This window comes from Thunnus thynnus, chromosome 14 (genome assembly GCF_963924715.1).
Source record: "Thunnus thynnus chromosome 14, fThuThy2.1, whole genome shotgun sequence".
Classification (NCBI taxonomy): Eukaryota; Metazoa; Chordata; class Actinopteri; order Scombriformes; family Scombridae; genus Thunnus; species Thunnus thynnus.
The window spans coordinates 21324064-21347112 of record NC_089530.1 but is presented as its reverse complement, the minus strand read 5'-3'; the positions used below and the strand labels follow the sequence as shown (position 1 = coordinate 21347112).

At 42.0% G+C, this 23049-nt stretch overlaps 1 protein-coding gene across 1 annotated transcript in view; it reads left to right on the top strand.

The window, feature by feature from the left end:
• lrpprc (leucine-rich pentatricopeptide repeat containing) overlaps positions 1–23049 on the top strand; it is a 64352-nt gene that overhangs the window by 4071 nt on the left and 37232 nt on the right. The window contains exons 8-22 of the mRNA XM_067610532.1: positions 887–1031; positions 1383–1540; positions 1806–1911; positions 2100–2207; positions 8647–8765; positions 8865–8955; positions 10145–10214; positions 12399–12426; positions 13100–13157; positions 14237–14343; positions 17973–18050; positions 18322–18396; positions 18770–18883; positions 18982–19112; positions 19432–19517. Of these exons, the coding sequence (XP_067466633.1) occupies positions 887–1031; positions 1383–1540; positions 1806–1911; positions 2100–2207; positions 8647–8765; positions 8865–8955; positions 10145–10214; positions 12399–12426; positions 13100–13157; positions 14237–14343; positions 17973–18050; positions 18322–18396; positions 18770–18883; positions 18982–19112; positions 19432–19517 (1474 nt within the window). The remainder of the gene's footprint in view (positions 1–886; positions 1032–1382; positions 1541–1805; positions 1912–2099; positions 2208–8646; positions 8766–8864; positions 8956–10144; positions 10215–12398; positions 12427–13099; positions 13158–14236; positions 14344–17972; positions 18051–18321; positions 18397–18769; positions 18884–18981; positions 19113–19431; positions 19518–23049) is intronic.

The window sequence follows — 23049 nt, the reverse complement described above, 5'->3', positions numbered from 1 at the left end:
TCAACCACTGGATGTCTCAAAACTTTCTACAGCTTAACAAAGAAAAAAATGAAATTCTGATAGTACACCCAAAAGTACAAAGGCAGGAGATCGTATCCATGTTATCATCGTTTTTTCTAAGGCACAGTGAACATGTCAGAAACCTGGCTGTTGTTATTGATGCCGATCTTAACTTCCAGCATCACATCACCACTATTACGAAGTCCACTTTCTACCTTTTTAAAAAAAAAAAAAAAAAACAACAAAAAAACATTTCCAAACTTAGGAGCTTCCTGTCCCAGCCCGAAAAATTGGTCCATGCATTTATCTCCAGCAGTTTAGATTACTGTAATGCCCTTTTTGCAAGACTTTCTAAGAAGACAATAGGAAGGCTCCAGCTCATTCACAATGCTGCAGCCAGAGTGCTAACTGGGACTACGAAATTATAACACATTACTCCTGTACTGAAAGCACTTCACTGGCTCCCAGTACAGTATAGAATTGATTTCAAAGTATTACTGCTTGTTTTAAGGCCCTAAATAGTTTGGCTTCCAAATATATTTCTGACCTGCTCACTGGATATGGACCAATCAGATTGTTCAGATCTTCAAGCATGTGTCTCCTGACTGTACTTTAATTAAATCAAAGTGCATTTAGTCACTATGGTTCACTATGGAACATACTGCCTGATGACCTGAGATTTGCTGCAACTGCATCTTCTTATTTGGTGTGGGTGTTTGTGTTTGTGTGTGTGTGCGCCTTTACTCACTCACCCTTCACTTCCTTTTTATTCCATACTCTCCTTTGTCTCTTTCCTTATCCCTCCTTCCACCCTGCTGCTCCATCTCTGTGTCTCATTCACTTTCTCCCTCTCCTTCTCTCCATCTCCTCCTCTCCTCTGTGTCAGACTCTGGAGGCAGCAGAGAGTGCAGACTGCAGTTTGATGGACAAGGACGTCATGCAGGTTATCTTCACTCTGGCTAAGGCCGGACACCAGCAGCACGTTCCAGAGATGGTGGAGCGCTTGAGGCACGAGAGGGGTTACATCCCAGGTACACATGTGGCACACACTCCTCATGGTTTGCCACAGCGCTGTAGTCTTCAACAGCCAAAGTAATATCAGTTAAAAAAGCCTGGGACACTCTGCTTAGTCATTGTGTGTGCAAATTAAGTCTGACTCTTACTGAGCAGTAGCTAAATAAAATGTAGATTAAGTTGTGATAGCATAATACAATACAACAGGTAATGATTGTTAAAATGAACTGTCCATAAAAGAGAGAAAGGCTTAAGAACTAGATGGCTAATAAGTTAAGCTGCTAACTACTCAGCTGCATATGTCATAATCTTCTTGACATTGTAACTGTATGAGGCTCAGCATAATCAGTATTTGTTCTTCTTTGTAGATGCCATGAACCTGTGTCTGAGCCTCATCACCCAGGGCCTGGAGGACACAGCTTTCCACATCCTTAAGACTTTTCCCACACTGCAGACCGACGGCTTCAACTCCGACACCCCCAACCTGGGCAGTTTCTTCCTCAGACACTGTATCACCATGGACACGGTACACCAAGAAACAAATTCACCCATTATTCCTCTAATCTAGTCTTGTTACACAAACGCAGACACAGGTTCACAAACTGCCTGCATCTCACATTTAATTGATCACATATATCCACACAGGATCAGTCCACTTCCAATACACAAACACTCACTCCTACAGTATTTTTATGAATTGATACTTGTCTGCAGTTGATTGTTTGAGAGCATTCATTTTAATTTCAGTGTATTAATGTGATTACTGATGTCTGTGTGTGTGTGCACTACAGTCACTGGAGAAGATCGGCGGCTACTGCAAAGAGCTCCAGGAGTCAAATCTGCACAGCGCGCCGCTCAAGTTCACTCTGTACTGTGCTCTGGAGGCCAAGAAGACTGGTACAGCACATACTACAATATACTTGCACTTAAAGATACTTTTACATCCACTTGCACACATGTGTCCCCATTCATTCACTGTCTCTGTGTGGTTCTGTGTATATTGTGAATACAACATGTAGACAGAATCACTGTAGTTATGGGGAAAAGTAATTGATGTGAATTAATGACTTTTTTTTGTTTTGCAGGAGTGTCTTTAGAGCTGATGAAGAAGTTGAAGGAGCAGGACTTACCCATAAGGCCACACTACTTCTGGCCCCTCCTCACTCAGCATGTGAAGGACAACAACACAGCTGGTACACACACACACGCACACACCCACACACACACACACACACGCATGCACAAACACAAAATAGCTGGGAATAGTTCAGATGTTAGCAGCTTTAAATCAGCTTTAGTTTATAGAAGATTTACCTGTTTTGGATAAAAGTCCTTCTTTGCCATATATACAGTATACTTTAGATGTTCTCCTAATTTTTTTCGGAAGTCTGTTGTCTGCATGGTGTGGTTTTAAGAGAAATAATAGCAAAACATTGAAAACTATTATTTACTCTTCTGCTTTTGAATGAATTACTTTATATATAATTCTATCTTGTACTATAAATATTAGCCCTAGAAGTAAGTCAAACCAGTAGATCTTGAAATTGAACATAGTGAGTTGTCGTGCGTAGGTTGTAGTTGGATCCTCTCCAGTTTCATGTGAACTATCTCATATGTACTGCATGTGAGAACCTAATGGGTGCTACGAAGCCCCGAGAGGAAAGGAAACTTGCCAGCTGTTTGTACATCCCATCTGAAACGGAGCAGGGTTTTTTTTGGTGAGCATGATATTAGCAGTTTATGAGCATGTGTGTTATTTTTGTGGCGTAGAGGGGATTATGACTTCCTCAGTTCCTCTGTACCAGAAAGAGCTTTTAAAGGAGTGTTTCCCTCAAATATTAATGCCCAGCAGAGTGGTCCAACTGGGACAGATTTCACTGGGCTGGGGCAGTCAAGGGCAAAGAGGTCTGATCCCTGTGTGAGAGAGTTAGAACGAGAAGAGTTGAAACAGACACATACATACGCACCTGCTCACAAACACACACACACACGGATCTCTCTGGAGAGCTCTAGGAATAGATTGCAAAGTTTAGAAGACTACCCATGTCAGCCACTCTCGACAGATGAGCTCTGCACCAAAAAGACACTGACTTTGAGAAAGTGCACTCAGACATGAATGTCATATTTTTTTATTCCTCCTCCTGATCTTCAAAAGCTTCTCACTTTTTAAAGCCTCCTGTTTGCGTGTCTTCAGAATATTTTCTGAGTGATCAATCAATGGCAGGGTGAGGGGGGGGGGGCTCAGTAGCCTGAAGCACCTCCCTTGCACATAGATGAGCTCATACATGGATGCACATTAAGGCCTGAGGCAGAAAGATCAGAGGTCATTTTTGCTCCATTGGCTTCCCTCAAATCCTGTATAGAATCAAACCTGTTTCTCAGTCCTATACTCCTTTTCCACTAAAGGTCTGTCTTAAACCCTGCTTCCCTAAACGGGCTGTGTAGCAACCTTTTACTTTACACCACACTTGATAAACCTCAATATCCCTGCCTGTCTAGCTTTTAATAGGAGGCATATTTTTAATTTTAGTCCTTTAAAGAATATAAAAACAGAATTCAGTTACACACAAACTGAACCAGTATAAGAAGTTTCTTTAAAGAATAGCTAATATTACTAGGCAAAATAATAGGGAGCATTGGTGATCTAAGACAAAGTTAAACATTTCTCATGCAGAAGGAGATTAATTTTGTTCAAGGATGTGAGAGACGTGAGAACACACGACACAACTTCAGAGCATTTACAAATCATTTAGTTGTAGCTTTTTTGATAATGACCAATTTATGTACAGGTCAGGGAATTAACAGCTCATCCTGTGTTGAATCTGCATTCATTACCGCGGAGCTCTTTACTTTCATTGGACACTCGGTATTGATGTCTTAAAGTTCCTCTTCTCTATCTGCCAATTAAGACAGTTTAATGGCTCAGCAGGTGCAGTTTTGGGGAATCATTTTGTTCCCAGTTTGCTGTCTCTGCTGAAGGAAATAGTTATTTTCTTTCCCTTGTTTTTGTCAACGATGAGCTCGGAGGATGGGGGGGGGGATCGTCTCAGTGACAGATAGCCGGCATTTAGAGACTTGTCAGAATTCACAACTCATTAGCTAATGTACCCTGTCAAACGCGTTTTTTTTTTTTGTTTTTTTTTCTCCAAATGCGGCTTTTAAGTGCTTTATTTATGCTGAGTTCTGGCTCTCTCTTTGGGGTTTTTTAGAGCGATTAATAAATGATGTATTTTTTCCCCTGTCAGCTAATTGACAGCATTTGAGCTGGCAGCAAGGAGAAACTGGTTAGACCAGTGTGGCGACGGTTGCAGATTGGCTTCACCATGCGGTCGAGACAGATTCTCATTTTGAACGGTGAGATGCCTCTGCGCCTGGCTTGGCATTACGAAGAGGAAAGATGACTAGACATGGGTTTAAACATGCACAACCACACACACACACACACACACGTAGACGCACACATTCCCAAAGCCACACGAACACATCAGACGGCATCCATTTAGTTATCACGGTGCGGAAAGAAGGACGAACAGAGGGAAGGAAAGTGGAGAAACTTCTCTTTTGCTCACACACTTGCTCGTTTCCGCTGGTGTTAGCCTTAACCCTCATGAATGATTCAGCCTCTCTCTTTTTTTTTTTTTTTTCCCCCTCTCTCTCTCTCTCTCTCTCTCCCTCCTGCTCTCTCACACACTCATTGGCTGCAGGAGGTGTGTGTGTGTGCGTCTGCATTTGTGAAGGGTGGGGGGGCCTTTTGGGGGGGGGGCAGTGCAGGTGATGTGACTGATGCGGAGTGACTTGATTTCATGTAAATGCAAGCGCTCTGAGGGAATTCACTTTGGATTACGCGCCCCACTGTGCACCGCCCATGAAATATTAAGCGCCGTGTCACTTTTTGTCCACAGGTGTCACTAGCGGGCAGAGAGGCCGGAGCCGTGGTATTGGAGGGGAGCAACTAGGGGAGGGAGGGAGGAGGGGGGAGAAAAAAAAAAATCCCTTTGCATTTTGATGAGGTGTGGATTTGGCGGGTTTAGCGGAAGCATATGCCAGGCCGTACTTCCCACCTGCCGCCAGCTAGTCACCGCTTGTCAGTCCTCGCGACGCAGTGCACTCTTATTACTTCTGACACGGTGGAGCAAGAGACAGGAGAGGGAGGGGAGACTTCAGAGGAAGGGAATGTTTCTGGTCTTGTGTGTTTTTGGGTGATGAGAGCTGTAAAGGCTCCCTTGTCCGGTCTGCTTTCCTTCCTGACTGCCCTCCCACACCTGACTCTATTTATGTGACCTCTTTCTACCCTTTCACTCTTTTTTTTAATGCAGCTTTACCTGTCAAACAGAGTGGGCCGCGTTAAAGAAGCACCGCCGCAGCGATCTGTAACGCAGTCCTCTATGAACTCTATTCTAGTATCAGCTGAGTCGATCGGTGGGACGAGAGCCAAGCATCACCTCGATTAAAAAAAAAAAAAAAAAGGGGGGAAACTGAAGCGAACGAGGGTGAAATTGCAGCTTTTCTTGCCTCATTAAATTGAAATGTGTTTGTGCTCCCTTTGCTTTCAATCAGAACACCCGTCTCTGCCTCGCAGCAAACAAAGTCTACCTTTAGAGAGTCATGGACACAGATAGAGATGGAGAGACAGATGGTGTTGGAGGAGAAAGAAAAGGGGAAGTGACAGGTACTCGTGTCCAAGGACGGGAGGAGATGACAGCGACCGGTTCACTCCACTCCTCTTTTCCTCTCTTTCCTCCGTCCTCACTTCTCGTCTGTGACAGCTAACCTGCAGACATGAATCTGATGATGATATCTTGTGACCACTGCCATGCTTAACTCACTACTTTGATACTTCTTGCCTGGATTTATGTCAGCCTTTATGCTGACCAACCTGGAGAGGCTTCTACTCTTCTCAGTTCTCCTCTGTGCCGAATATTTATTTAAGTTGTTCAGACAAGGGATGAAAGCAGAGAGGGTTGATTATTGAGCGGGAAAGATAGAAAACCTAGAAGGAAAACCACATAATATCACATATCATTTTGTATTTTATTATAGTCTTCAATGTTTTTCTTATTTATTCATGACTCTTTTTGGACAAGTTCTCCACTTTTTAGGTTTTGAGAGATGAGCTGACTGTCAGTGCACCTTAGATTTAGTTTGTTCAATTAATTCATATGCTTAATTTACAGATAGTTTTTTGCAGAATGGATATAAGGAGTTACTTAGCAGTCATTAAAAGAAGCTGTGGCATAGACCCAGATTGAAGTCATTTTCACCAAAAATCACACTTTTTCCTAATCGTCATAACTGATTCGATCAAGACCATGCATATACAGCAGGAACTGGTGCAACTTACCCTTCCAGTGATGGTCATCGAGGATAAACATTCATAAATCGGCCTAGAAATCGTATAACTGCAGATCTTGCCTCATAACCATCATTTATAGACCTTTTCTTCAGGGTTCAGAATGTCTCATCAACATATCGCCTCTGTTTTTTCATATACAGATATTTGCGGTGTGTTAAATAATTTTAAATTGTGTAAAACTTGCTGTAGAACATGTAAAGTACCACTTACAGGCAAACCGAGTAGCCTAAGCTATTGTGAGAATATCATACATGGCCTGCTTAGCTAACACATGTAGTGATTTGCTGTAAGCCGTACATAAAGGGAGCGAAAACCAAGCAAAAAGCATCATGTTGTTCAAAGGGTTAAAAGCTCTCGGTCACAGACTTGACTTGCAAAAAAAACACACACAAAAAAATGCTTGTTAGACAACCGAAAAGTGCTGATGATCATGAAAGCTCACATGCGGAAGCCAGAAAGTGCGAGAGAGAGAGAAGGTCCGGCGTATGCATTTATACCTCCGGCTCTCCATTCACTTGTTTTCTGTCTGTCTGGCTCACCGTGAAATTGATTATGGATTATTCAGGAGGAAAGCAGGTTCTCCTCCTCTTCTTTCATAAAAAAAGGCTAGATGAAAGCGATTAGGGGGTAAGAATGGACGGGCAGACCGCAGAACGGATGGATCCTCCATTGAGAAGAAAGAAGAAGATCGCCTATTTACTTTTTCTTGAAAGCAGGGTAGATGGATAGTGAGAGGGGCAGATGAATGAGTGATATGGACAGAGGGGGAAGGCTGGATGGATGGAGTGGTTCAGGTAGCCCCTACCTGGGATAATGCAGCCCCAGCCGCAGGTTTTAATGGGGTATAAAAGCCCGGTACTCATCTTTTATTCAGCTAAAGAGAGAGACTGCCAGGTGAACACATACGTCCCAAGAGGATGCAGAAACACAGAGCTGTGTGTGTGTGTGTTTTATAAAGCCTGAGTGGAGAGTAAATACACACATACAATCTCGAGGTGTGTCAACTCAAAGAAGCACTTTAGGGTAGTTTGCTGAAGTCCGCATGGGAACAAGGTGTATTGGTACACTGGATGCAGTCATATATAGCATATAGATGCATTGATATTTCTGTCATAAAACCACATAGCAACACACACTAAGAATGAACACACACACATGCACCAGGACATGTGCATGCGCTCATTTAGGCCCGTGTCCTTCGCAGGCACGCTCTTAGGCATATGCAAAGTGCTGCAGTGCCTCCTCCATATGTGCACACACACACACACTCACAAAACACACAGACACTTGCGGGCATATTGAGAGTGTGTGTGAGTGGCTGTTCCATATGCATGCGGCTGTTTTGGCCTCCTTCCCTGGGGCAGGACCTCGTGGCGTTGCTGGAGAGCAGGGCGATGGTGGCGAGAGTCCACTCCAGGCTGAGTGCGTGTTTATGTACACGTATCCACCAGTCCAAGGTAGAACGGGTGTCATCCATTAGCATTTTGTTGATACACTGTGCGTGCGTGCGTGTGTGTGTGTGTGTGTGTGTGTGCCCTGCGATTTAACTGCAGGGGTGAGAGAAAGTATGCGCCAGCTCATTTCTTAGACCCATATTTTAACAGTGCTTACACAGCTCCAGGCTTGTACATGAGAGTGAGTGGAGGAAAGTGTGTGTGTGTCTGTAAAAGTGCAGCAAGTGATTTATATTAAACAAAAACAAAAATGTTTGCCCAGGCCGGTTTCCTAAACTTTTGCAAAAAAAAAAAAAAACTGCACATAAATTAAAATATTTTCATACTTGTGTGTCTTTGCTTTTGTTTTAACTAATTATCCAGATTTCCGTCACTATAGAAACACAAATTTATCTAATTTCCAACTTTTCTTATCTCGAGGACACACAGGCTACATGAAATATAGCGCTGTATCAATTAGTTGATTGTTTGATTAGTCAACTGACGAAAAAACAGATCAACAATTTTGATGATTGAATAGTTTCTTGTTATCTATCAAGCAAAAAATAATAATCATCCCATTTTCTCTAGTGTGAGGATTTGCAGCTTTTCTCCTGGATTCTGGGAACTCATGACAAGAAATTTGTCATCAATAATTGGACCAAAAAATGGCCAAATGAATCAATAACAAAAGTGATTGTTAGTTAGCAGCTCCAATCTCATATTTTGTTTTTTTTGGCTGTTGATGCAAATGACATTATCACAAATATTATTTTATCTCTGTCACTACACAAACACAAGTTGATGTTAATTACTTTTCTGTGTGTGTGTGTGTGTGTGTTGTAGGTGTGGTGGAGGTGGTGAGGGGCATGCAGGAGCTCGGGGTGACGCCTGATGTCGAGACTTTATCCAACTACATCCTCCCCGTCTTCCCCAGCATGGAGGCAGCTCGCAAGGCCCTCACGGTAACGCTGAAGTCTGTGTGTGTGTGTGTGTGTGTGTGTGTGTTGCCAGTGTGCATTAAAAAGTTTTTGCTGACATAAAGGTGATTTTTCTCCGCTCAGGATGCAGGCGTCTCTCCGGAGTCGGAGGGCTTCTTGTCTTCAGAGATTCGCTCGGTGGCTGTCGGCAACCTGGCCGAACTCTACACCCGACGTAAGCCTGCATATCCTCACACACACACACACACACACACACATATTCCAAAGAAGAAGCTCCACGGCATCTTAAGCACCCGTCATCATAAAAATTGCTGCTTCGCCTGCGGGCTAATTGGCCCAGCGTTAACACACACATACACACACACTCTCATGCGTTTGCCTACTTACTCCTCTGTGCTCATCAGGCCTTTTAAGAAATTAGTCTGTGTGAATATGTAAAGAGCAAGAACGAGAGGCGCCTCAACCGGCAGAGGGACGGGATAGAGGAGGCTGTTAAATAATGGATGATTCTTCCTGTTTCTGTCTTTCATCTTCTTTTAGTCTCAAACATCCACCACTCGTTTTCACACAAATCGCTCTGCATCCTTTTTTATGTATTTCAGAGTGTGTGTCCGATGGATTTTTTTTCCCCCCTCACATGAAGAAAGTTTTTTTTTCAGTGTTTTTCAACATTTCATATATTTCTTCTCACTCTCTAATATTGCCATAAACACATCTGCACCCCCAAAAAGTTTCCTACTAAAGGTTTATCAAGGAGAAACACCAAAACATGTATCCTTTTCTCTTTTGTTATATCATTGTTAATTGAATACTTATCTAATTTGAACTTTTATTCACACATATGAATCTATTAAAAGATATGATCACTGGGAACTTTAGATGGGAATTCTTCACTTTTTCTCACAGTTTATACTCTAAATGATCGAATATTAAAAAAAATATTTATAGAATATCTGACAGATGTAAATAATAGTTAGTTGCAGCCCTGGAAATCTTACAGTAAGGACTTTATTTTTCTTTGATTTTGCTTTGCTGGTTAAAAAAAAAAACAGGCATTTGACTGGCTGGTTACCGGTTTGAATCCAGGCTGAGAAAGTGAGGATGTGGGAGGTGAATAAAACATGCTGTTATCTGCCTCAAAACTACCATTTGAGGTCCTTTTGAGCAAGGCATTATACTCAGTATGTTCCAGCATTAGGAGCATGAAGTTATAAAGTGAAGCTCCCAGAATTGAATGAAGTAACTTAGTGAGTTTGAGGCAGGATATTGCTGAATAACTGCTAAACACAAGTTTTTGTTTAACAGCAACATTATATTCCACATATAATCACAGCAATCAATTTACATTAAGTTGTTCCTTCCTTTGCATCACTTGTCCGAACGTCTTCTCTCTTTTTTTCCAGTGTCAGATTCGTCCTTCCCCTCGTTGGACCTTATTATTTTCCGCGGCAGCCTCATCCTGGGCTTCAGAAGGTGAGTCAATTAGCCTGTTGTGCGTTTGTCTCCGAGTGTGTTCTCCATCATTTGAAATTCCATATTTCTCCATATTTTGCCTCATGACTCCTGACTAGCGTTTTAGGGAGGCCTGTAGCACTATGGAGGTCACTGTGGCATATGCTATGAATATGACATGTGCAGCCTATCACACCATCTACAGCGTCTGTGTGTGTGTGTGTGTGTGTGTGTGTGTGTGTGGGCAGCTGCGGGGAAAAACACTCCATCTCTTAACACGTGCACACACACACACACACACACACACGGCTGCCTCATGCATATGGAGGCCATCATCCCTCAGCTCTCGCCCCAAAGCACCGTGGGAGATATGTAAATTAGTAGATGCCCACCACTGCCCCTCATACCCAGACCCCTCTACTGATCTCACACACTCTCTCTCTCTCTCACACACACACACACACACACACAGAATCAGCCTTAGGACCAGGGTCTGACCCGTGGGCTTTTGTTGAATGGGTGTTTATGAATATTTACAGTTTAACACTACACACCCACACAAAAACACTCCGGCCCCTGAGTGAGGCTGGAGGTGAGTCAAAGAGAAAAGTGCTGACTTGTCTGCAGGGACCAAAGTTATTTCTCCCACTAAAAAGCTAAAATACGCTCAGTTGAGCTTAACTTTGAGCTCTCCATTCAGCCAAGGGACGCTGATAGTTTATCAAGCATAATGAATAAAATAAAGATGATGTTTCTGCAACATGTCATTTTAAAATAACCACTCGGTATTCTGTCCCCGGCATCATAGTTTATACTTTTTAAGTTTGTGGACATGTGAAAAATAATGTTTTATTTCATTTTCTTGTCATGTTTAGAGATGTATGTAGCATATAGTATAATGTTCAAGAGGAAAACGGACACTGACAGCAGTTATAAGAAAGCTTTTTTTTTTGTGCTGACATTTCCATATCTTCTGATATTGTGTGTGTCTGTGCATGTTTTTGTTTACATATTTTAGACATTAATTATCTACTCATTTTTTTTATTAGTCTTTTTTTTTTTTTTTGCCTGAATCCACTCTTCCTCTCCTACAGTTGCTTTGCTCTCATTGCATTAACACACACGCACACACACACACACACACACACACCTACACAATTTTCTGACTGTTAGGTTGCCTGACAGGGTCATAATTGGGCTTGTCACTTGGGGAGTGTGTGTGTATGTATGTGTGTGCGCAAGCGCTGTGTCACCGCAATGCGGGACCTGCCCCTGTCAAAGACAAGGTCAGGGGATAATTTAATCATTAAAGACCTCTTCTCTCTTCTCCTCTCCTCTCTTATCCCCCCCCTCCCTCCCCTCCTCTCCTCTCATCTTCTCTACCAACTAGCTGACAACGCCAGAAATGTCACACGTTGTCATCATTTAGCCGTGTGTGTGTGTGTGTGAATCTGTGTGTGTGTGTGTCTTCTGTGGTTTCGCAGGCTTTTGTAGTGCTGTCTCATCTCTCTTGTACTGTGGGATTGAGAGTGTCAAACTCTGTCTCTCTGTCTTGCCTTATTGTATTGTACTACACTATCAATTCAGTAACTATGGTAACGTGACAGTGTTATGGTTACTTGTGTTCAGACATGGCAAACGTAAAGCTCGCTGTCAGAAAAATGAGCAAACTTAATTTATCCAAATTCTCATTCATCTCAAATATTTTCATATCAGAAAACTTCTAATATATATGCAAGAGGGAAGTGGATACTCCAACTGATTAAAAATATCCTAATTATATTCTTTGAAATTTAAAAACAATATCCACATCATTTGTCTACCTGATGCTTATATCTGCAGCAAATATACAGACCAACAATACAAGAAATCGATAATAAAGAGAGCAAAGTTCAGAGACATTTCATGAGAAAAATATCAAGGAAAAGAGGAGGAACGAGAGCGAGGCACAGAGTCGCGAGGGCTTGAGTTTTCTTGCGTTTGAAGAAGCAGCAGAGAAAGACATGAGAAACCCTTCAGGTGGAACAGTGTGTGCTGTTCAGGTGCTTCTATTAGAGAAATGTAGATGTCTTTTTATGTTTTGTGACCTAAAAGCAAAACGTACGCTCGCTTGTGAGAAAATCACACATTAACCCTGACATGTTGACCCGCCGGTGGTGCATGTGGACTGGGAGCTCATGTCTTGTCCTCTACTGCCCCCTGCAGGTCTGCTGATGTGGAGAGCATGGTCAAGGTAAGACCTGAATATGTCCGTGTTTGTCTGTCTGTGGAAGATGATATACATACAAACAGGGTCTCGAAATTTGAAAAATAGTTTAATAGGTGAAAATTATTTCACAATCAAGGAAATAAAAATCCAGAAAATTAAATAACTTTTTGATACCAGACAAGTTTAAACTCTAAAATGCTGCTTTTAGTGTTGGAGGTGTTAGATTCAGTTGTTAATATTATGCATTATTCCTTACAGCAACATAGCTTTAATAAGCAATTTACTCACCATCTGCTACATCCAGAGTTACATTTAGTAACAATATACAATATGACAAATGCCATCTGCTGCCTTTTATCCAAATCTCTTCACGCCACAGTGAACATATAAATAAAGAATTGAAGGCAAGCTGGTTTGAAAACAGAAAGACACACAAAAAATTAATTCAGATACATTAAAAAAAAACAATCTAAAAATGCAAAATATAGTAGTTCAGAGATTAAAAAGAAAAAAAAAAAGAAAGTTGAATGACGCAAGGGTTAATATAAAACAAATATTTAGGACTGGATTGCCTGTAGGGCACTTGAACCGCTAACCCTGTCTGCGGTGTAGGATCAACTGTGATGTTTTGAAGTAAAATCCCGCAGTCTGTGTTTTTGTGCTTGTGTTTAATTTTAAATTCCTGTTTTTGTTACAGATTACTGAGCTCTTGTACAAAGACAAGCGCTTCTCCAAAGAAAACTCCAAGCCTGCTGGTAAGAACATATTTATACACACTCACTGAGAAGTTAGGACATTCATATCTGAGAGTGTTTTGTTTGCGAGATGTGTGTTTGTTTGTGTGTGTGTAGGTGAGAAAGGGATAGAGATAGAGGGAGGGTCCGGGCGTCTGTATATATGTATCGTCTATCACATATCAGTCTGGCAGCTTGACAAATGTGTAGTAGGCATTTTGATGCATGTGGTGTGTGTGTGTATATTTGCTTTGCAGTGACCTCGCAACTATAATTCAGATGACATAAAAATGTCCAGTGTGTGTGTGAGTGTTTGTGTGTGTGTATCTATGTGTTTGTGTATACCTTCAGTCTCAGTAGCAGTAGACTGCTGACCGGCCCACTTCTCGTCATGAAGCTTGTGTGTGTGTTTATGTCCAGGTGTGTGTGTGTGTGTGTCGGCGTGTGAGTGAAAGACCTGCTCTCTCCGTCGCAGGAAATAGAGCCTGGCTGCTGACACAGCGCTGAGTAGTTCAAGTGTATGAATGTGTGTTTGTGTGCATGTGTCACTGCTGGGCAGCGTCTCTGGTAAGGCAGTGTATATGTGTATGTGTGTGTGTGTGTGTGTGTGTGTGTGTAGCGTTAATGTCGCTCCGTGTCAGCGTGTGTGTCACGGAGAGTCCCCAGCGCTGAAAGTGGTGTGTGTGCTGGTGGGAGCGATGGAGACTGTTATCCATGTCACATCCCGTTAGACGACATTTGTGAGCCTGTGTGTGTGTGTGTGTGTGTGTGTGTGAGAGAGTTGAAGTCGGGGGAGGCTGTCAGTGCCAGCCGTCGCACATTCACTCACACTCGAGCCCGAAAGCAGCCTCTGTCAGCAGAAACACACAAACACACACTCTGCAGAGGTTAGAGAAAAATTGTATAAATGCACAAATGGATGCAGTGACTGACACGGTGGCAAATGAAATTTATTCCCAAGACAACTGTTCACTCTGTGTGTGTGTGTGTGTGTGTGTGTGTGTGTGTGTGTGTGTGTGTGTGTGTGTGTGTGTGTGTGTGTGTGTGTGTGTGTGTGTGTGTGTGTGTGTGTGTGTGTGTGTGTTTTCATCCCCATCCAGACACAGCATCCTTCTTCCTGTACAATCTGATCGACAGCATGCCAGAAAAGGAGGTGCAGGCTCAGGAAGACAAACTGCGGAAATACTTAAATCAACTACAGACTCAGGTACACAGACTCACTGATGAGGTTAAAAACACACACACACACACACCCGACATTCCTGCACTGATATACTATATATCCAGTTCATTCATAACCTTCCCGCTTTAAACCGGCTTACACACACTGATGATCTGAGATGATTTGCTGTGTGTCATCAGGCTCACACACGACCTCCTCCCTGTGCTCCATTTCTGAAGAGTTGAGACATCCAGACATGTTGCTGAAGATTAATTCATGTTTTACACTTTTTGATTAAAGGTCACGTCTTAACTGGCTGTTTGGAGTTCAATAGAATGATTTCTTGGCCCAAAGTAGAATCTGTATGAGTCACTGAAAAGTCCCAAAATGGTGTAAAAATATAACTTTTTTTTAATATAGTTCAGTGTAGGGCTAATTCTGACATGCATCTGCAGAAATCATCTTCACATAAAAGAGTATCCCCGGTGTCATATTAATCAGGATGTTGTGGAAAGACTGCAAAATTGAAGTTTTGGAGATACAGATGCAGCCGCCTAGAACTGCCGGCTGATCCGTGACAGGGCCCGTCCAGATCTGTGGCAGATCCCTGCTGGGTCCTTGGCTGTAATGAGATCCCCCCCAGACCCCCGATGACGTAGTGAACGCCGCCTTGACTCGCCCATAAGCACCATGTGTAGAAACCAGTTGCAATGCTTTATATATCCACGAGGAGGAGCAGTGATTATGCCCAGTGCCTCTGGACATTTTCCTTGACCCAGTGAGCCTGAAATCAGCTGTTCTTATAATATCTGATGTGTTTGAGGGAGGGTGTTTCCCACACAGGGTCCTGCTTTTAGTGAAGCGGTCGTTATTATCATAAGGTCATGAAAATATTACGCTGAAACTTTTTATAAAACACTGATATGAATTGAGACATGCGTCTAATTACTAATTATACGTCTATTCTGTGCCATGAAAGCGCCGAAAGATGCGTAACTCAACCGAACCGCGTGAAAAATGAAAGCAGTACGGGTGGGAAACGAATGATATACAGTAACAAATAACTGTGTGTGCGGCGGTGTGTGTTGCACTCAGATCTGTGCAGCTGATCTGCTGTTAACAAGGCATATAATTTATAGTCACAGAGTGGCCTACACGCTGTACTGCAACACACCGGGACGCTCGTTTGACTAGAATATTAATGTTTTGTCTGTCACTCTCCTCCTGGATCCAAACTGCTTCTGTTTTGTCGTGATTTAGTTTTGCTCCAGATGCATTTTTATATACAATCAATGATTAGTTAAAACATCTATCTCTCAGCGTAAGCAATAGAAGTTCCAGCGATACGACCGTCATTGTTAATTTGTTTGATTAGGGGGGCTGATGGCTAAAGTATAAAGAGCCGCACTCAAAGGACAGCCATGCTTCACAACTCCCTCCACTTCAAAAGACTCAGTTAAAAACCCATTGACATTTACACGAACACTTGACGTTAACTACAAACATCTTACCATGTGAATAAAGCTGTATGCTTTCATCACAGCCCACAGATAATCTCTGGCAATGTAGTCAAATGCTTTTTTTTTTTTTTTTTTATCAGGACCAATAATATAAAAAACCTTTTGTTTCTTCAGTTTTGTGCAAGATTTCTCTTAACATGCTAAGGTTGTCCCTCATTACCCGTCCTTTAATTGCACACGTTTTTTTTTCTTTATCTATAATTACCTCTAATATATCATTAAGTCTATTCATGATTATCTTAGCAAATATTTTATAGTCAGTATTCATAATGGCAAGATGTCTATAATTATCTATATTAGATTCATCACCTTTTTTATACAATAAGTAAAGATGTTGGTGAAGACTGACGCTTTTGTGCTCTCTGCAATTTTCATTATGGACTGATCTCTGTGCTGAACTGTGGAGAAAAGCCTGAAACACTCCAGACTGCTACAGAAATCTCTCCACTCACTGTTAAAATAACTTAAATGATCTTATAATACATCCATGGCCTGTATGCGTTTTGGTATGTGCAGACGCTCCACATTAAGTTCTGCTCTGTTATATCAAAATACCAGTTTTGAGGAGCAGAAATATGTGGAGCTATACTCTGATATACTATACAGCCCTCAGGACCTACAGGACGGACCCAAAGCTTTGGCGGCACCGCGCTGACAGCTGCTTTTCACTGTTGCTGAACATGAACACAAAGGAGACACAGCAGGTTTTCTGTGAATGATGCACATCCGGAGAGTTTTAGAGTCAGTTTAACTCTGAATATTGAAGAGAAAAAAATCAGCTCCTGGGGGAATCTGCTGTCTGTCTTAGAAATATTGCCATGCAGACAGATCTGAAACATGTTAGATTAATGTATGAATGAATGTATTAATCTTACAATAATGTCGTTCAGGTGTCACTGAATGTAAGCCGGGATTTCTGTTTGCTGTCATCTGGCTGCATCAGATTCTTTCCTCTTGGGTTTATTAAATACCTGCAGCATCACACAACAGCAGAAACAATAAGTCTGTCTTTAAATTGAGAGAGCGATGTGCACGTTTATGCAGGTTGCACAGCAGCGGTAGCTTTGGTCAGGATCTAACAGTAATTAATGTTCTGTAATTAATGTTCTGTGCTACACATCCGACAGGTCAGCTGTTACACACTGACTCCAGGTTTATATGGTGGAATTGTTTGTCACAAAGCAGCCCTTATGGATGAAACCTGAGCTCCATCAGCGCCGTCAGAACATTTTTATTTTTAATTAGCCGAAAGTCCAAGATAAGCCTCATTATGCACTAAAATAAATTTCAGCTTTTTAATTGTGTTCTGGGACTGGAGCTGCAGAGGTAAACCTTTTAGCTGCTCAGATAAACCTGGGCCTCTGTCCTACAGGTCCATTTAAAGGGTCAGTTCACCCCCTTTTTCCTCCCATACCTCTAGTAGTATCTGTCATTCAGCAAGTTTTAGGTTTATTTGTCTCTGAGATTGTTGCCTCTGTCTCAACACTTTGTCTCCTCAACAGACTTAATCAATAATTAAGTCGATTTTCTGTCCAAAATATGATGACTTTGAATATCTTCATGTACCTCCACTCTCCCACCACATACTCAGTCAGTCCTGGCTAATTTTGCATTGTTTTTCTTAACGGCCCTCTGCTGCTGTTGACAAAACCTTGCAGAACGATTCTTAAGTATAATGCAAGGCGATTGGATCTCAACACGTCCTCTATGCGTCTAATGGCGTTTTCATTGTGAAATGAAATACAATCCTGTTCATAGGAGCTTGCATGTCTAACACAATAATCTCAGAAAATGCTGCTGAAATACAGCATTACTTGGACAACTTAGACAAATTCATGACAAAGGGGGAAAGTCTTACTTCCTGTGTGAAATTGACCTCTTTTATTGGTCATTTGTATTCATTCTAGTTGAAATTTCCGACAGCACCTCAATGCAACTTTATTTTCAGCAAATGGCAGTGATACATTTTTCTTAAAGTTGTTAAAAACATAATCTTATTCCTACTTTGTGTTCATTATGTTCAGCTACTATTTAAACTTTATCTTTACCTTTAACCTTTAACACAAAATTCAACAGGTTCAACTCTTGTTGTGCTAAAAGTTGATCAGTGCTTTGCTGGTGTTGATTTTCTTACACTTGTTTCTTCTTTTGTAGAACATAATTATTTCAGGAAACATCTACAGAGGCATCAGGAACCTTCTGGAGGCCTACCACGTCCCAGAGCTCATCAAGGTACAGAACCAGACAAATTCAAAATGTCCTTACCTGAGCTCTGTTAATGCTAGATGTAGTTCAAATTTTCTCAATGGAGGGTTATTGGTGATGAATATTACAAGTCACTTGAGAAAAGTATTCGTGGAGCTGACAAACTCAACAGCCAAAACCACAATTTGACCAAATGTATTTCTGCTACTTATGTTTTTTGTACTGTTATGGTAGTTGCTCTTATGATGTACAGTATATGTTATGTCAAATTTTAACTGTGTGTGTGTGTGTGTGTCAGGATGTGCATGCCTTGGTGGACCCAAAAGACCCATTGTTGTCCAATGGTCCTGCAGCAGCTGGTCCCCGTGCCACTGTAAGTAGGACAGTGTGAAAAATGGACACAAAATGATGAACATAATACATTTTTAATGCTTATGTATACCTGTTGGGAAAATAAACTTTGCCTTTGACTATTTATGAAATATAGAAGATCTATTAAATTTAGGAGATATCATTGCTTAAGGAATTATTAGACCACCACAATTTATTCCATAAATCCCTTTAATGTATGTAATTTTTGTAAGAATATTGCATTTTTCATCTGTAGGTAATTTCACTTTAAAACTGGACTCTTCTGTGAATGCAGGCCGTGTTTTTTGAGTCCATGCATATGTACACATGAGGTTGTTTATGTATGTCTGTTTATGATCATGCACATGTGTTTATCACCTCTTTGTGTCCATCAGGGAACTGGCAATACGGCGTTAGCGCTTGAGAAGAAACTGGCCGAACTGAAAGCGGACAACAAACCATTCGGCGCTGTACTCAAACAAACCATCCAGACTCTCTGTGCTGAGGAGGTAGGATTCTTTTGGAGAACTTAAGTCTCCTAAAACCTTTTAATTTCCTTGCATTAAGTCGTCTGCGTGTCTAGTAAAGAGCTTTGTCGTCTGATCAGAACCTGCAGCGCGCCCTTGAGCTGAAGCAGCAGCATGAGGACGAGATGACAGCTGGCGGCTACGCTACCCTCATCAACCTGTGCTGTCGCCACGACAATGTGGAGGAGGCGCTCAGCCTGAAGAGGGAAATGTGAGTGGAGGAGGATACACACACACACACATAAACACTGTACACACACACACACAAGGCAGTGCTGTGACCTGTATCAGGCCATTAAAGTTTAACTTGAGTGGTATTAGGGGAGACATTAATGCAGGGTCCAGCCACTCTGTTGACTGGCTAAAAGACAGGAAACTCTCCACTCTTCCTCTCTTGTTTCCTTCTCTTCACTCACCACCTGGTCCCGGCATCAGACTGAAGTCCAGCAGGAGAAAGTACAGTAGATGAGTTGCATTACTGTTTGTCGAATATATTAATCTAAACTTCCTCCTGCCCTCTCTGTCTCTAGGAGTCGTAAGGACTCGTCTGTGGCGCTGGATGCCACTAAATACCTCGCACTGGTCAAGACCCTCTCCAAGAATGACAAAGTGGAGGGTAAGTTCCTCTGTAACTGCAACTAGTTCTTATTTTCATTATTGATTAGTCTCCTAATCATCAACGGTTCAGTGTTCATTTTCTTAGAGCCAAAGTAACTTCAACACTCCAAAACCCAAATATATTCAGTGACACTTTTGCTTGATAAATGACTCAGAATGATTAATCGATTATTATAAATTGTCGTTTTTACTTTTCAATCGACAGGCTAATTGATTAACTGACTAATCCCATCAGTGCTAAGTTCCACGCTGCTTTTTCTTTGACAGTAAGCTGGATCAGAGCAGATCAGGCTTGAACTTACAGATGTGAATGTGTGTGGTTGAGCTTGTGTGTGTGTGTGTGTGTGTCACCAACTCTGTCACAATCTGTCTTTCTCCCTCCCTCAAACCACATTAGCTGGCCATTTTCAGAATGCTACGGTGGGTTTCCTTCAGCCCATTGGAGACCCAATTACCATCAGTTTAGCCGCTCTGCTTTTTGCACACAATGACAGGCAAAATGTTTCCCTTGTCTGTCCTCGCCTCTCCTCTCCTCCCCTCGCTCGCTCTCTCTCTGTCTTTGTCTCTGTCTCTCAATCTGACCCTCTCTTCCCCACTCTGTCTCGTGTCATTCTCTCAACCTCCCCCCCCCCCACCCTCCCCCCAAAACACACACACATCCGTGTCAGTGAGAAATGAGAGAGGGGGAAAATTACAGGACTGTGTGTATTTTTCCAGAATTATTGAAATCCGCCTTGATGCTAATGGCAGATCATGTCCGCCGAAGTGCTTGAGAATTTCACACACACACACACACACACACACACACACACACACACACACACAGAGCTACATGCAAATTTGCATGTGAATTCAAGCAAAAGGCATTTGGTGGGCACGACAGTTGGTGTGTCCGTCTGTGTGTGTGTGTGTGTGTAGGGGTGTGTATAGGCAGTGCTAACGCGTTTGCCATTAGCCAGAGTGTGCATATGGAGGGGACGCTTGTCATCCACATTAGCACACATGGCTAACCTTGATGTTAGCCTGTCCCCACCCAGACGTTGGGTTGCCTGGCTCGTAGCACACACCAGGCCCAGCTGAAGATCATGTCTCCTGGCATCTTGCTTTATTTCTAACCCTCTCTAATGGCTTTGTTGTTAATGCCCTTGTTTCAAAGCCTCCCATCCCACCTCGCCAGGCAACTTTGTTTTTACCTTACTTCATCCCTCCGACTTGATCCTTGTGTCACTTTCCTTCCCTCTTTGCTCTTTTACAGTTCTTTATGATTACTTCCTCTCTTACCAACCAATTAATTTACGTCTGCTGCTCACTCTTAATCTCCATCATGGTCCTTTAATCTTTCCTTCACATCTGTCCAGACATCTGTCTAACCATCCAGCTCCTCATTTGTGCTTTATCCCCAGAAAGAAGAATATGGTACAGAAACAGTAACTGTTATCCAAAAAAACATCAAACTAATATACTGTTTCTTTCATGTTAGTAAATATAAATGTATATACGTATATACCCACACAGTAACCTTGTACACACATACAGGAAACACCTATCAAGCATGACATCATGGTAATACTGACATTTGTATCAAGTTCAACTTAATTCTCCATGTAGCTAATTTTTTAAAAATATACACAACAAAGCAGCAGCACAAAACAGTGCATCATTACAAGATAATGTGTTAAGTCCTTCAAAACTATGATCAGAACATAACGTCATGCACCCAGAAGTGGCGACTATAAATGCTGACTCAGTTTCCTATCCTGTCACCCACCCCACATCAGCTTTATATGAAATCCCTTCATTTCCTTTTTTAAATTAACATATTTGTACCAGTTATTGCTTCCATTCATACCACAAAGATAATCAAAATAGATTAATTTGTGTCAGTTTTACCAAAATCCAGTATTCCTCATTGAAAAAAATAAACACACAAAATAAAATAAAACACTTGTATAGTGTCCGTTCCAAGTTCCTAGGCCACTTAATCTACAAAGTATCTGAGTTTTGACTCGTGTTCCACTGAGTTAAATCGACTTTTCTCATGAATCACTACTCACAAGTCTACAGGAGGCAGGGAAAACATTGAATGAATATTTATTTGAAGTCACATAAAGCCTGGTCCATTACTGACTTTATGTTGTATTCCAAACTCTAACACACACACACACACACACACACACACACGTTATTACCCGCTATCTCAATGTACACATTAAACACGTAATACACATTGCACGTTGCACATGTTACACGTTGTGCACGGCTATACGCTGTCAAAAACATGTTTCGATCTGAACTTTTTTGCAGATTCCTCCACATTCTAGCAGCATGTTTTTGTAGGGCATTATTGCACATGCACAATAAAACTACTTAATCCAGTCTCACAAACAGCAAAAATACATGTTCTTGCATTTTAGCACCCAAGAACGCAAAAATAGCAAGTATTTACACACCTATAATCCTCTTCAAAACATACTTGAACTGTACATACACCTCTCTTCTATCAAGAGGCGTCTCTTTGACCTGCCCTTGCCCCTCTGCCTCCATCTGTCCATCCTCCCACTTTGGTAAACACAACTTGTTCTGGCTTTAGATCGTCCTGGACTCATCTTCGGTGCTGTGTGTGTGTTTTGGGAAAGAGACATCACTTGCAGTCGAGTCATGGAGCATTAGATGAACCATTGGGCTGTGTGATGTTTGTTTACCTGGCCTGTCTGCCTCTCCATCTCTCGGTGTGTGTGTGTGGTCTGGCTCACTTTGCTGGCCACGATGCTTGGCTGAGCTGATGGATATGCATACTGGCTAAACGGACGGATAAAGGGAGGGATGGAGGGAGAACAGGGGTGGGGGAGGAGGAGGGGGGGGGGGGTTTGGATGGTGGACGGAGGGATGTTAGCTAGTGTAGCTCCATTTGGGCAGATCAACTCCAAGCCATTGGTCTCAGTGATTAGCGGGTCTGTCAGAGAGTGATGGAGAGAGGGATGGATAGATCGGGTGGGGGGTGGGGGGGGGGGCACGGACAGAGACAGAGAGTCAGATAGCGAGATTAAGTTACATCTGAACTGATAAACAGACAGTACGGGCTTGACAACATGTCAGGTCATTATAGGGCAATTGTTGATACCACCATCTGTGATGAAATTGTTTATCCCTGCGACTTTGATTCAGGCTGTTATTTCAGTAGTTTTATGTTAAATGTTAATTTTTATTGTACAATTTTCAGCACATTTCTGTCAAACAATTAGTTTGAAGCACTGTTCGTCACTGCACCTTCATTACAGCGTCATCATAGTACAGGAACAGTGATGCTGGAGCTACTGGCTCTCCGCATATCCACCGCTCTGATGATGCAGCTCTTTGCAATTATTGTTTTTATATTTAAAAATTTATATTTCCATAAAAGTATAATACATCATCACACTAGAGGCAGTAAACCCATTAACTTCACTGCTCTTGTTAAGCCCTCATCCAACCAACTAACCAAACTTATTCCCCTGTAAAGCTTCATCCCCTGTTATTCTCCTCCCTTTAAC